The sequence below is a fragment of the Anoplophora glabripennis genome, unplaced genomic scaffold (assembly GCF_000390285.2).
Source record: "Anoplophora glabripennis isolate ALB-LARVAE unplaced genomic scaffold, Agla_2.0 scaffold104, whole genome shotgun sequence".
Lineage (NCBI taxonomy): Eukaryota > Metazoa > Arthropoda > Insecta > Coleoptera > Cerambycidae > Anoplophora > Anoplophora glabripennis.
This window is the reverse complement of record NW_019416210.1, coordinates 200,517-216,346: the sequence shown is the minus strand read 5'-3', so window position 1 is coordinate 216,346 and position 15,830 is coordinate 200,517. Positions and strand designations below refer to the sequence as shown.

At 31.5% G+C, this 15,830-nt stretch overlaps 1 protein-coding gene across 2 annotated transcripts in view; it reads right to left on the bottom strand.

Moving 5' to 3' along the window:
• Positions 1 to 15,830, bottom strand: part of LOC108904827 (farnesyl pyrophosphate synthase) — a 116,573-nt gene that overhangs the window by 19,468 nt on the left and 81,275 nt on the right. The window contains exons 1-2 of one of the 2 annotated variants that reach the window (XM_018707504.2): positions 7,388 to 7,749; positions 3,125 to 3,434 (exon numbers count right to left, since the gene is read on the bottom strand). In XM_018707504.2, coding sequence (XP_018563020.1) covers positions 3,125 to 3,434; positions 7,388 to 7,599 — 522 coding nt within the window. In that variant the 5' untranslated portion in view covers positions 7,600 to 7,749. Of the gene's footprint in view, positions 1 to 3,124; positions 3,435 to 7,387; positions 7,750 to 15,830 lie in introns of those variants that run through there. The other variant, XM_018707505.2, reaches the window with a different exon arrangement.

Genomic DNA, 15,830 nt, shown 5'->3' with positions numbered 1-15,830 from the left:
CTTTGAATTCTTTCCTCATGGTGAAATAGTGAACCGTGTGTACTATCAAGGTGTTTTACAATGGATACGTGAAAAAATCCACAAAAAGAGACAAATCATGGTTTTTGCATCAAGACAATGCCCCGCACACTCAGCTTTGTCAATTCGTCAATTACTGACGTCTCTCACCCTCCTTACTCATCAGACTTGGTTTCTTGCGATTTTTTCGCAAATTCCTTATTAAATGCCATTTCAAATTAATCTGCTTCGCGAAATAGAAACACCGCTGAGAAAAATGTGTGAATAGGAGAGGGGAGTACTTTGAAGAAGAGAAGAACCAATAGGTAACGTATAAAATTAATAATGAAGTTTATAAAAATAAAGTTTGGTTATTTTTTTAACAGACCTGGTACAGTAGTTATATTAGTTAAAATGAACTAAAAAATATACAAAAATTGTTTCAAAATGCCTAGGTAATTTATATGCAAATAGTTAATTAATATTGTTTCCACTGTAATTTGTAATTTTTAAAATTCTAATAAGATAAAGTTTGATACAAATTTCCTGTAGATGGATTGTTATAATTATAATAAATACTTTTTTAAATATTCAAATATTTTAGCATTTCTTGGATATGCTGCGTTTTCCCAGGGTTATACAAATTTACATCCTCTTTGTATTCTACGTTTCTGGTATTAATTAGAAACAAATAAACACATTACAAAAATGGCACGTGTATTATAAATTGCTACCTTCAAGTTCAAGCTCATGTTTACATTTTTATTCGTCTATAAATTTACATAAACCAACATCAGACGCACTTTCATTTTTGTTTACCAACAGAACTAAAAATAAATACGCAGTTTCCGTTGTTGCTGATTAGATATCTGATAAAGAAAATTCGAATATTACTGTGACTAACTTACATCAGTTATATTCATAGGTAAGCAGTGAATTATGTATTTGTAACTGCCTTGGTAATTTACAACAATTTTCAATACATGTACCTTGGCGAAGTTCTGAAAAACAATATTTTTACCAAGACAAATTTGGGTTTTCTAAATAAACCAAGATACCTCATTTTTCTTACCACTTACACATTGTGGTTTAGTATAAGAAATATGAGAATACATTCCCAAAAACAATTAATTTATTTGCTTGCTTACAAAAATGACAAAGAGAATTACCAACTCCATTAAAGTAAAGCGTGATTTGGTTGTCTTTACAAAATTTACATATACCGATAAGAAGTCACCTCTACATGACTTTGCGAACTGTCCTGACAATCTGACGATTACAGAGCTTATTCATCACTCATCAGTGACTTTTTGCGTTAAATGATAATTATAATTCACAGTCTACTGGACTTGGCTTTAATTAAAAAAAAGTGATGGTGTTTCAAAATCTAATTGGATCAGCCAATATCACAGATGATATGTTTTTATTATGTATTTGAATAAAACCTGCTTATAATTCTTATCTAAGTTACTCAGAATTGTTGCATTAAGTAAGAATATTTACTAGTACTTCATATCATAGTTATACTTTTATGCCGCGATATGAACAATGGGGTTTCGGTAAAACCGAAAACCGTAATTTTGATTCATTTAATAAAGGCACATTATTACGAAAAAATATCTACTCTACAAACCAATGTAGCAAAAATTTTCAACAGAAGGTTTGTTAGATTGTTTTTGGTGGGTACATCAGCCGATATTAAGGTTCAATAGATTGCCAAACAGGTAAAAAATAAGAACTGGAACGAATTTATTGCGATTTCTAGCTAAAATAGTCCAGTCATCCGGAACTACTCAGTTGCTTAAAATGAACCAGGCACAAATGGGTTACCGTAAGTTACGTCAGCAATTTGAAAAATTAATTCAAGCGTAAAACCTGAACAAAAAAATTAAAATGAGAAATGTGTCAGAGAGAAAACAGTTCGATGTTTGCTTCAAGGTTCTAGTATGCATTTCTCGTAGGGAAACAGTTTGCTGTATTGTTGAACTTAATATTTAAGCCAAAGTTCTTGTGAAAACAAGTAACTAAAGTTCTAGATTTAACAGATTTATATTTTCCGTCAACAAATATAATTGTTGCTAAAACGTAGATAAATCCAATTATTCATTGTTTCTTATATTAATCAATTCTATTGTCGTTTCGTCCTTAATTCTGATCTATCTATTTATATAAATTCAAAATACATATATTGCTTAGTAGTTGCTAATAAATATTCATCTACCTACATATTTGTCATAAATATTATTAGATAGTTGTTTTGTCTGTAAATACTGTTTGAATAAATAATAATAAATATTTCACGCGAGTTACCTAGTAATATTGACGACTTCTCATAAAGCTGCTTGATGAAAAAGTGGAAAGGTAAAAGTTGAGATTTCTAATATTATTTTTTATATTTATTTTAAATGTTTATACAAATTCTATAACCATAACCGCAATCAGTAAGGTTAAATAAGCAAACATAATCAAAATTTCTGGATTTTAATAGCATTAATCATAATTTTTCATTTCTTAACCGCCTTGCTTATTGCTTTAACTAATAGAAACATCTGTACGTACATGTGTTGAAATCTTGCAACTTTATTATTAATTATTGTTGTTAAAATATTTTATTGGTCATTTGTACATATGTATTGGTCATAGACATAATAAAGTTAACAACCTTAAAAGAATGAAGTAATATTTTAATTGCCGTTTCCAAATACATGAAAATAAAAATTTTGTTCAATCAGTCTCAAAATGAGTTTTAGCTTCTTGTGGTAACAAAAAAGAAACAGAAGTAAATAACAGAAGTTCAAATTTAGTGCTGTCTAATAGAATTTTATTCTGAATCAAGATATGCAGGAAAACATATTTACTTCCCGTAAATGTAAAAAAGTACGTAAATATTTTACACAGATATAAATGAAATCTTAGATTGTAGTATGTGACTTTCACAGCAGGAAACCTAACCTCAAACAAATCATATTTTAAAGTGTCGCTATGGAAAGACCGACATTTTTAACATCCTTAAACCATGATCAATAGGAAGAAATCGTCTTATTGACGTTCTTAAATTTATGGCATCATTATGTTACACAATATTTACTTTTAAGTTCCTGCACCTGTAAAACCAACTCGAACTTACCAATTCAACACACCATCCTAAGATGTTGGCCAGTCTTATGTTCTCAGGTGTAAGGTTTTCAGGTTTCTCCAGCATCTTGTACGCTATCACGGTCGATAGCCCCCTGATCTTTTTACCTGTTGGAACGTTGTACTGTAATACTTTGGCGAATCTTTTCGTGACTTCGGGGATATCTGTATGTCTACCGGCATCCGTCAGATCCCTGACGATATCGGGGAAGATGGCCATGAACTGGCGGCTCTCTTCCTTGGACACCAAGGGCGTGTTGGTCTCTGGAGGTTTGACTTTGGTCTGGATGGTGGATAAGGCTCTGGAACAAAGAAGCGTTCTTGAATTGAAATGGCGCTCCTTTATGTCAACCGATTATTAGATATTTTTTGATAGGCGTACTTCAATTGCTTTTTATTGAATATTTTTTACGAGTTGTCTTTCGAATTCTTTCTATTAATTAATTAATTGTAAAAGTGTTTCAATGTACAAATTTTGATCGGAGGTTTACCCCCTCGATTTTTTATTACTAATTCTTGTACTTTCACTTTAAAGGTGTTAGGCAAATACAAAGTTAATTTCTAACAATTTTTAAACCCTGTAAATTCGTTCTGGAGATTTCGTACTGACCTTGTTTTAAATTTCGCGACACATTTGTTTGCAAAAGGTATGTGTCACATTTAAAACGTTTTGATCTTATAATATACCATGTGCAGATTTTCTTAGTGTGTATGTCTATAATTCATTGGATGATACATGTACATAAGTAGTTTACTTGATTAAAATTTGTATATTGATTTACAGTTTTAAATTAGATTCAAAATTGAGTTACACATTTTTTTATACTGTTTCTACCTTCTTCTGTTAAATGATCGGGATTGAGATGTAACGTTTTACATCCCAGCTCTCTGATACCAAATAAATATATAGAAACTACCTTCATAATTATCTAAATAAAAAATAATACAAATCAATTCCTAGCTTATCTGTCGCGTTATATTTGGTATCAAAACAAATTATTACTTTATTTGATGTGAATTCTAGAAAAAAAATTTAGAATCGATTTGAATGATCTTAATACCAGTTTTATCACGAAATTAAATTAAACTAGTTCATCATTTACGTTGAAAATCCAATAAATCTGAACCAATAAAATTGTGTGCTTACTTTAAAGAGAAAAGCAGAGTTTAAAAACTTTGATATTTACTTTTAATGGGAAATAGATTTTGATAAAAGTCAATTGCTAATAACTTTATTGATTATATTCGACAACGTAATTCATTTTCCTCTTTCACTTTTCAAAATGTATGTATTCAAAGACTTCACGATTCAGTTGAGCATAGAAGCATTTTGGGGAAAATACTATATTTAATTCATCGTTCATAGTAAAAATGATAAAGAAGCAATTATTTAGAAGTCCAGCATTTTACAAAATCTAAGCAAGTTAGAAACAATATCTCTTCACTGCACCAGTTATTGAAGTTTTCTCGGTATAAGACAACTGATAATACGTTCAAAATAAGGGAAGAAGACATATTTTTCCTCGTATCTCATGTTTCCTGAAGTTTGAACGTACAGGAAATCACATACGGAACTATAAACATAATCACACCCAGTAGAATGCTTTTAGGTAACTATTAACACATGCATTAACCACAATTATTGAGTATTTTTACAAATTTGCTGGACAAAGCAGGAAAGGTACATTTTCTGATGTTTACATGTTCTCAGTGATCTTTCATTGCTTCGTCACTTCCTGGATGGATCTACTTGTTCTATCATTGTCTTACTAAAAGTGCGATTTCTTGTTTCTAAAATGCTTAAGATTAATTTTAAAGTACTTATAGTACGTACGACATTTGTTGTTCCATGAAGTGTCACTTCCTCACCCGAGGCAGAAAGACTTTGGCGGATAATTTCAAGGCACGCCCCTGCTATGGCAAATTGTTACAGTAGTTCTGATACAGAACATTACTGGTTTATTTTTTTCTTGGAATTCTACTCTCAACAAATATCGTGCGGAATATATTTATCACTTTGAAGATAACGCAAAATATACAAATGTAAAAATAACTTCCTTTCTTTGAACCAAAAGTGATATTTTATAGGTTAAATTTATGGTGATATTTTACTATCCGGAGTCATTGCACTGGAAAACTTTGAATAAGGGATTCAGGTAAATTTTTCAGGTAGTAGTATATTTAACCTAAAAATAACTAGGTATACCTATGTTTGTACAATTTGAGTATGAACATATAATCTGCTATAAACGGGCACTTCCGAGGAATGGGTAACCAGTACCAATAGTTTGATTAAAGTTTTTCACATCTTTTATGAAGGGAAATTAGATTTTTCAAAACCGAGGGCAAATAATAAGAAAATTAAATTAGTGATATATTCAAAACCAAGTTACAGGGTAAATTTATAGAAAAAAGTTATTTCCATTTTGACTGAGGAACTTTTTCTAGTTTTGATCTTCCATGTCGAGTAAAAGTTTTTGTGCACATTCGATATTTTTTTAGAAATCTGCGTGTTCGTAAGAAAGGATTTGCAGATGGCAATATGAAGCTTTCATCTATACCTTTTACGGAAGCTAAAAAGATATCGCTTAATCATCATATGTATATTATTTGAATTAATCATAAAAAACGTGCATACAGTGAAATTTAAACTTGAAAACAAGGAAAGATTTATATTTATTAGGTATTTTTATAACACTTATAACTTTAATCTCTACTCCACGCATCTAGTTTAAAAAAAAATACGTTTATAAAATATTATTAATAAAGATTAACTTAATACTATTTAATTATGTTTACTACATTGTAAAAAAACATTACGTTATTTTTTTTAACAAGGAAATGGTTCATCGCAGTAACTTCATTAACAAGGAACGGCTAATTGCAAAAACAAATAAGTTGAAAGATAAAAAGTATATCCATGGACAAAGTGGTGTAATTTAATTGTTAGGGAAAACATTTTATGTGCGGCAGGTTACATGAAAAAAAAAAACATTTGTTAACAGCAACATTAAGATTTAATTGCTTTAGATTTACTACAAGGTTAAATTCAAAGCTCAAGAAAATTTGCTAACCGATTTCTTCAAGACGTCATTGTGTCCACCAAAAATGTCCTTGAACTGGAGTTATTTTCACGAAACTATTTTTAAAACCAATACAAATAACAACTGATAAGGCGTAAGTAATTTTAAAACATTTTACATTGGCAAATGGTACAGTTTATCTTTCTGTTACAGTTGTTTATGTTATTACAACGTTTTATTTTCGGCTCATTTAAAAAGATAAACCGCAAAGACCGGAATTGCTTCAGAAAAACGGAAAATAAAGTTCGAGAAAGAGTTACATCTTCCTATTATTCCAAACATATTTTTTAGTTAGATAATAATTTGATAAAAACAATCCATGACTGATCCTATTGATGCAAGGGTTGATTTAATTAAGTTTAATAGAAGAAATGTTACGCAACATCTTTTTTATTCGGGATTTTATAAGATTTTGTGCTCGAGCTTAATAGATGCTATTATGCAACGAAGTAGAGCATTACATTCTAGTAAAGTACCGAAAGTCTCGCCGAAAGTTCTAGAATTGACCGATTACCTGGAAAGGTAAGCAATCTCAATCCAAAACGTAAACTGAAGTTTAAAACAAACGCAGTTTTTTGGAATACAGACAATTTGGCATTTAAAATTCGAGCGATTTTTCAATTTTCCTGACAGTATGATTTGGAGGAAGAATTTCATTAAGGGAAACTATTATAAAGAAAGTAAAACACTAGAAAATGTGATATACAACAACACTGAATTTAGTAGTAAAAATTAATAGGACAATATTTATAAGTTCCTTCTTTTGTCATTAATTTACTATATTAAAGACTTATGGACATACAAAGCCATAAACTTTTAATTATTACTGCCTACGTTTAAAACAGCTTCATTATTTTGTTTATACAAAAATTTTAGATTTCTACTTATAAAAAAGTGCGAATTTTGGATTTTTCTAGAAAACAATCAATATTTGTTCTATTGGCAGGTAGTAAACTATGCCATTAAAAATGTAAATAAAGCGGAAAGGAACATGTGTTCCTTTCAAAGTATCAGTTCTTTGTTTTATAGGGACATAGGTGCGAAGGCGTCGCGAATCGAAAGGACGCGATACCAAAACAAAGAGAAGCCAACCGGGGGTGTAAAACAAGATCTCAGTCACGTAGCCACGAACCGATCATTGACCCCTACCATGACAATCTTCAGCGACTTACCTGATGTTATTGTGTCTGCTGAGTTTGCTCCATTTACTAGACAAGTTCCTGTTATTCCCAGCCAATTCGAGGTTGACTTTCAGCTTGTTGTCTTGCTGCCTGGATATAGCGTCGCTGTTGGGGACGCTGGACGTCTTGCTGATGTGCCTCCTTATCTCCCTGGCGATTTCTCGGCTGCTGCGGTTCACCGACAGCCTGACTGAGGAAAACATGGCGTTTCTCACTTGATTCTCAACACTTCTCAACTCTACTTGACGAACTGATCAAGGAAGACCCCGGAATTCTGTTTATAAGCTGGCAGAGGGAGACGGAGAGAAAACAAGACAGGACGCGCGACGTCTCTCTCGCGCGCGTTGTCGTCGGAATAGCGCTTCCACGTGGTGACTGAATGGCCGCCTCCAGCCGGCGTTCTGAATGTGCACACTACGTGCCGAACTGCCGCTACGCAATGGAAACCGGAGTATTTACACATCAGCTGGTCCGCCGGTTGCAAGACACCCCTTTATTTATAGATTTTCGTACCTTCTGCGTGACTGTCTACTTGTACTCCAGTTCGTTAACTCGACGCTGTAGGTAAAACGTTTATACCTAGATCCTAGATCGCTGTTGACTTCACAATATTGGGGCAAGGATATTTCTAATATGAAATCTTGTTCCAGTTATATTTAGAACTGACACTTATGGCAAATATGTGTATGCAATATTCATGCACTTGATTTGAATAACATAAATGCTGCTGGGTGATAATCAGAAAATTGATTGTCTGTACCAACACAATCTTTTAGTTATACCTTGAACATTATGTGATGTGATGCTTCCTAAGCTAGGTATGATGTCATGAGCACTGTTTACGGTTGAAAATCAATCTATGACCGAAACAAGAGATACCATACCATAAACTCATGAAAATTGCATTTTATCAAGGCAATTATTGAAAAAGTTTACAGGATTTTACCTAGTTTATTTTCATATTACCGAATTTTACATTGTGGTCCAATGAGAAGCAAGACACATCTCAATTTTTTTTGCAACGCGGGATTGGAATAGTATATTATGTTACTAGGAGTAGAAGGCGATCATTATGTGTTGAGTCGAAAAGTTTGCTCGCCGAGGCTGAGCAAATTGGGCAAAACACATAATGAGCCTTCCACTCCGAGTGACATATACTATTTTTTCTTCAAGCGTGAATATAAAATTTATAGCGGATAACGCGATGTTCAATCTCAGCACAAAATAAAATCAGTAGGTAGGTAATACTATTTATTTTATACATTTTATACATTTTATTGATTAATTAAACATGACAGTTTTAACCACTTTATTCATGAATAAAAAAACAAATGTAACAATTATTTTTCTTTAATTTGAATTAAACGAATAAACATCTAAATTACCTACATGTCTATCATCAAACTTTATTTATTAACATGAATATTAAATGTGCAATTTTGTATGGTACAGTTGTTGATATTTAAAGCGCTGCTGGCTGTCTTTTTTTCAAAGTTTACAGTTCTGTCGTTGAATACGTTACTTGTAATAAGGTTCTCAGTTTCAGTGTTAACAATTGTACCATTATTAACAGAAAAGTCTTCGATTAAATTATTTTCAGGATCAATATTTACAGTTTCGCTTGATGTACTTGGTTCATTATACTCTAATGGGTTTAATATTTTCATCGCTATCTGTTTCTTATTGTTTACAGAATCTTCAATGTATCCTTCAGCGACGCTGGTAGATTTCCATCCACCATGTCGCTTTAGGGTTGTAATGTCTCCACCATTATCAACTAAGATAGTTGCCGAGGTTCTTCTAAGGCAATGCCCCGTATATTCATGTGGATTTGGCAACCTTAAAAATGATGCAACATCTTTTGGCACTTTTGAAATTTTATGTATGCCCATTACAACACGATGACAATGGCCATTTTGATATTTAATAAAAAATCTATCAAAAGTTATGTCTTTTGGCCGAAGAGTAGCATATTTTCTGTATAAATTTAAATAAAACTCTCCAATTATGGTAAATGAACGATGTTTTTTAGTTTTTGTATTGGGAATATTTACTAATATTATATTTCCCAAATCTTTTACATCATTAACTTTTACTTGAATGAGTTCATCGCATCTACAAGCTCCTGTGACTCCAAATATTAGTGCAACCTAAAAAATATAGAATTATTAATTTTGTAACAATAAAAAAAGTTGGAAAATGCAAGGAAATTCTAAAACATGACGTAATTTTAAGACATCTATATTTATGAGTTTTTACAACATTCTTCCAATGAGCTATCTTTATTTCCGAAAATTGTTTATTATTCTCGTAATGGATACTATAAAATAACTTGAAGTTTACAAATTATAACAAAATTTTGTATTACAAATATAAAAAGGTTAAATATATATCTACCTATAATTTAAAAAGTACATACCTTGGTTGCTAAATATTTATCATCAGGTGCTTTATTCAGGAATTCGTCAAATTCTTTTTTAGACAAAACTTTCGACTTTTTTGGTTTATAATTTTCACCTTGTCGTTTCAAAAATGTAATTAATTTTGAATATTTCTCAATATTTACATTGTGTTCTATGTTTAATTTAGATTTTACCATTGAATATTGCGCCCATAAAGTTGAACTTTTCAGTGTTCTGGATAATCTTGTAAAATATGCTATCATCACATTTTCTGAATAAATATGTGCATTATTTTCTTTTGCCCAATTTATGAATTTATCATAAGCATTTTCATAAATTTTTCTCGACTTTGTTGGTATAAGTGTTGCCACTGATGTATTTGCAATTTCCAGTAATTCTGGTGGTGTGCACTGCATTTCTTCAGACATTTTAAAAACGACCCGACGCGACATCAAATTTCAACTGACACTTAATGAAACGTCAAAGCTTCTTGAATCTTTAATTCGTTGCTAGGATACTTACCTACACATTGTTACATTTTTTTATTAGTTAAAAAATGAAAAATATTTGTACTAGTTAAACAATAGGCTGCTTCTAAAGCAGGTGTTGCACTATATAATATAAGTATTATTATACGCTTGAAGAAAAAATATATTTTAATTGCCCATAATGTGATATTCTAGATGTACAGCAATATACAACTTGTTACAAATTCGCTTATCACTATAGGGATCTCCTAAACGGTAAGAGGTACGAAGTAGCTTAAATGGGGGCCAACATTATGCTTTTAAAAAATCAAGGCTAACATGATTAGTTTTCGAAATATATGAAAAAAAAACAAAATTTTTGAAATTCGTTTTTGTTTAATTTCAGCCTTATTTGAGGTCCGAAAAAAATTTTTTTTAGTACAAATAAAACAACAAAGAACCAACCATAAAAATAAACCCCAAGAGTTCCATAACCCACAGAATTATTTTTCTATTTAAAAACGTCTGTTTTTTACTGCATAACCTTTTTTGTTTTAGTAAAACAAATGAATATAAATTTTCTGTTTAAAAATGTCTCTCAGTTTTCTTCATTGCATAACTTTTTTGTTTTCTTTTTTTTAGACATCAATTGTACAAACGCGAATAAAGGACATTAAAAATAAATTTGTTTGGAATATATGTATGTCCTTTGTCTAAAAAGATAATAAAATATTTTTTTTATAGAGAATTTAAAGATTTGTTAAGTAATTAGAACCCACGCACTGGTCCCATGGCAATCGTGACTATCTACAGGATCAACATAATAATCCAAAATATTGTGCAAACTGTCTAAGTAAATATATGACGTGTATATGTCACTGTAACTATAAAAAGAGCAGTATTTCAAATAATGGCAAATATACAGGGTGTTCCATTAAAAAAAACAAACGTTTAGCTTGTACCTCTGAAGTACAACATTCAATTATTGTTTTTATATATTTTTTTGAGATCGTACGCAAATTTCCTAGTCTTAATCGTTTTTTTTTAGATAGATCAATAAAAAAGTTCCTAAAACTTTGACCTTTACCACTTTTTTATTTAAAGTATACCTTATTCCTAAAATTTAAAATAAATTTATTCAAATGGAAATATTAAAATTAATTTTTTTATCTTTGAGTGTTAAAATCCGGACAAGCAATTTATGAAAACGACAAATATAATTAAACTATACCTTATATCTAAAATTTAAAAAAAATAAATAAATGAAATCAATCGACTTGAAATAAAAAATTTATTCGTCTTCTACGTAAGTACAATCATATTTAAATTACAAAATTGTTAAGTATTTTATTATATTCAGCATTTATTTCTTCTTTTGTTTTTTGTTACTAAACTAAAGCGGGGGCTATCTTCCTCTTCTTCATCTTCAACGGATTCTTCTTCTTCTTTGCCATCATCAGACTCCATGTTCTTCCTCTTCGTCTGATTCATCAACATCCTCTTCTTCCTCCATTGATGCTTCTTCAGCATCTACTTCATCTACACTGCCTGATTCATCTTCTTCCAAACTCATTTCATTATCACCTGAATTAATATAATCTGAATCATCGTCATCTTGTTCCACTTGCTTTTGAGGAATCACTTTCTGGGATGGACTGTATTTTTTATTTTTATTAGCATTTCCATTTGTTTTTACTTAGTTTGACTCATAGCATCGCCTTTTCTTAATTTCGAATTTTTCTTATAAATAATCGGCATTTCACACTATTATTTTGTACTTTATAGACGACAATGGTTGATTTTCAAGATATTTGATCAGTTTTTATATAAATTCCACACAATTCTTTTCTAAACAATTACCAGAATAACATACAGTCTCCATTATTCAAATTTCATGCATTTATATTAATTTGCAATAATGTTTTTATAAAAACTTTTCAAATTTATGAAGATTGTTTCTAGAAAGCTTTGGAAATGCCCGAAGATGACAAATTAACCCATTAATGATACAGTGTGTTATAATGTAAAAACAGGAAACAAGAAATGCATAAATTGAAAATTTTAAGTTAAATATAAATAGCATTGTTTGCATTGTAGATGAAATTTGAGATAGGCAGATTTCACGTGATGCTGAATAAAAAAAATGCTGGTTATGTTACGAAAAATCGCTTCTTAAAAACATCGCAGCACGGCATGGTTTACCCCAACAAGATTATTGTTTTAAGAAAATTTTAGAGGTGTGGTCTGGATTTTAACGGGTCACATTATATAAAACTCGTTCGAATCGTGCGTCGAGGAATATCCTGTTCGTATTATGCATTTAAATGTTTGATTGTACACTCATTGTATCAAAATTATCGAATATTTTTTGTTATCACTATTACTCGAATACGATTTTAAATTAACGGTTTAAAATTATATATGTGTTGATATTATTCATCTAGTAGGTGAATACACTCAATTGTTTTAAAATGTTTTGACATTTAATTAATTTTAATGGAGTTATTTTCTATCACGCGTATTGTCACTTAAAAATTCCTCAAATAATTCAAGAAACATAGTGAATTAAGTTATTTGTAGTGAAGCTTAGTAAGTGTTACTGATTTTAATTTGTTATTTCCTCTATTTAAAAATAAAATATGCCCCCAGTTAGACACTGCAGTGAAGCTAAGGCGGCGCAAATTGTAACTCTACATGAAGAAGGGTATAGTCAAAAAGATATTGCACGACGTCTCAGGAGAGGTCAATCTACAGTATCGAATATTTTAAAAAGGTATCAAGAGACTGGAGATTTTGTGCGAAGGCCTGGTCAAGGGCGCAAAAGGTGTACAATAGCAATTGATGACCGGTTTTTGATCCTTCCTTCTGCCCGAAATAGCACATTGACATCCACACACCTCAAAAATGAGTTATTAAATGTTAGACAAGTTAATGTTAGTTCGAAAACTGTTAGACGAAGATTGAAACAAGTAGGTTTAAAGCCAAGACGGCCTGCCAAAGTTCCACGACTTCTCCAAAATCACAAAACTCAGCGATTAGAATTTGCCAGAACGCATATTCAGTGGGATATCGAGAATTGGAAAAATGTTCTGTTCACTGATGGGACTAGAATACAATTATGGAAGCCAGATGGACGAAATCACGTCTATAGAAGAGTTGGAGAACGATATAACAGCTGCAATCTCATACAGACTGTTAGTTTTGGAGGTGGCGGCATAATGCTTTGGGGAGGCATAAGTTGGGAGGGACGCACCGAACTCGTGGAAGTCATTGGACGAATGACCAGTAACTGGTATATCGAAAACATTCTCCAAGATCACGTTTTGCCATATATGGGTCACATTGAATACGACAGGTTCGTATTTATGCACGATAACGCTCGACCACACGCAGATGGCATGGTGACTAATTACTTTGATACAGTGCAGATTCAAAAATTAGATTGGCCGCCGTATAGCCCAGACTTAAATCCTATTGAACACTTGTGGGATCAACTAAAACGCCGCATACGACAACGAAATCCTGTTCTAAATACTGTAGAAGAACTTCGACTTGCAGCACAATATGAATGGAACGCAATTTCTTAAGATTTTATTCAAACTCTAATTAGTAGCATGTTGAGAAGGATGCAAACAGTAATTAGAGCTCGAGGTGGGAATACTCGTTATTAACTATGCTCTATTATTCAAATCAAAAGAGAGTATTTGCTTATTTAAGTTAAAAATAATTATCCTTAATTTTCATATTACTTGGCATAATTTTTTTTTACTACTTTCTATTGATAAAGACTTAATATTCTCTACTTAAAATGTGTAAAATAAACTATTATTTCTTCTATAACGCGTTTCTTTCGGTAACATTTACTAATAACTTTAAAAATTGCGAAAATTTAAATATTCCATAATTTTGTCCATGAGTGTATTTGGTCCTTTTTATTAAATATAGAAGACATACTACACACTACTATACCACAAATATATTATGCATTTATTGTCTAGTATGAGTAATATACATGAGTTTGGAAATCGATATAAAGTATAAGATCATTAAACCTTTTCCGCTTGATCTAGGAAATGTGATCTTACAATAAAACTATGTGCCTAGATCAAGGATATAGGAGCAAGATCACGACCAAAACTAAATGTCCAAGATCAAGTAGGTGGTAATGGTCAAGTCCAAGAGAGAATTTACTGAACACTATCACTGTATATTTATAAGTTATAAGTATATGTTAAGATAGTGGTAAAGCAGATCCAAAAAGTCTTGAATTTGAAATTTAGTAGGTACCTATACCGTTACATATGCTTGATGCTAAGAAATGCTTCACAGTAAAAAAAATGGCGACGGCGCCCGTCACAATTTTGAAAGGTGTTGAATAATATGAGCGTTCCCAGAGGGGGCAAAAGGGTGCAGTTGACCCCCTCCCACCCTTGAACAATGTGACGAAAAACCATAATGTTGTAATGTAATGTAATAAATGTTTATACAGGGTGTTCCTAAATAAGTGTCGCAACGGAAAACGGGCTTTCGTTTTTGAGATACACGGTGTCAAAACTTTAATTTTATTTTAGTTTTTCGCCAATAACTTAGGAATCGTCTGAACTACAGGACTGAGCTTTTGTACACATATTACCACTATTAATAGCTACTTTTTCGCACCCTTCTCGAATTCATTGGACGTGCCAACGTATCGAAAATCTTTTGTAATTCAAAAAATAGGTATAATAATTAACAATTTTAACGAAATTTAACAACAAATAGAATTTTAACTTTTTTTTATCAATTTGGCGAGTAAAATTTACAGAAACTGTTCAAAATTACGTCCGTTGGCTTGAATGCACGCATTACATCTTCTAATCATGTTTCTTTCTGCCGCTGCGGCTTCACCTCTATCGGTCAACTTTTCGATAGTATTGACATGGAACGTTAGCAAAAATGTTTGCTTTTGTTCATAAAAAGTCATTTTTCTTGAAAACGGTTGACTTTAGAGCAATAAACCAAGAGAACTCTTATTGTGTAAAATTCATTGGCGCTTTAGAATTTGCTGTCAAAAGTCAATTTTTCCAGTGGCGTAAAATTTAGGAGGGGAAAAACCCTTACGGTACCTTAAAATCTCCACCACTGGCACGTCCAATGAAATCGATAAGGGTGCTAAAAAGTAGCTAAGTAGCTATTAATAGTGGTAATGTGTGTACAAAAGCTCAGTCCTGTAGTTCAAACGATTCATAAGATATTGGCGAAAAGCTAAAAAAAATTAAAGTTTTGACACCGTGTATCTCGAAAACGAAAGCCCGGAGAGAAAAATGGAAGAGGAAAAAAATATTAAAATATTTCTTTTTTAAAGAGGAATTTACAGTTTTCCGTTGCGACACTTATTTAGGAACACCCTGTATTTGGCTCCGACTAAAATTATTTTGTGCAGCTGAAAAAATAAATAGAAAATTCGTTTTGAGAAAATTATTTCTATTGTGTTTATTAAGTAGGTACTTATACAAACTTTACAGGGTGAATCTTTGACTATTTTTAAGATAAAAAATCCGCAACGGCTTGGTTCTTGAGATACAG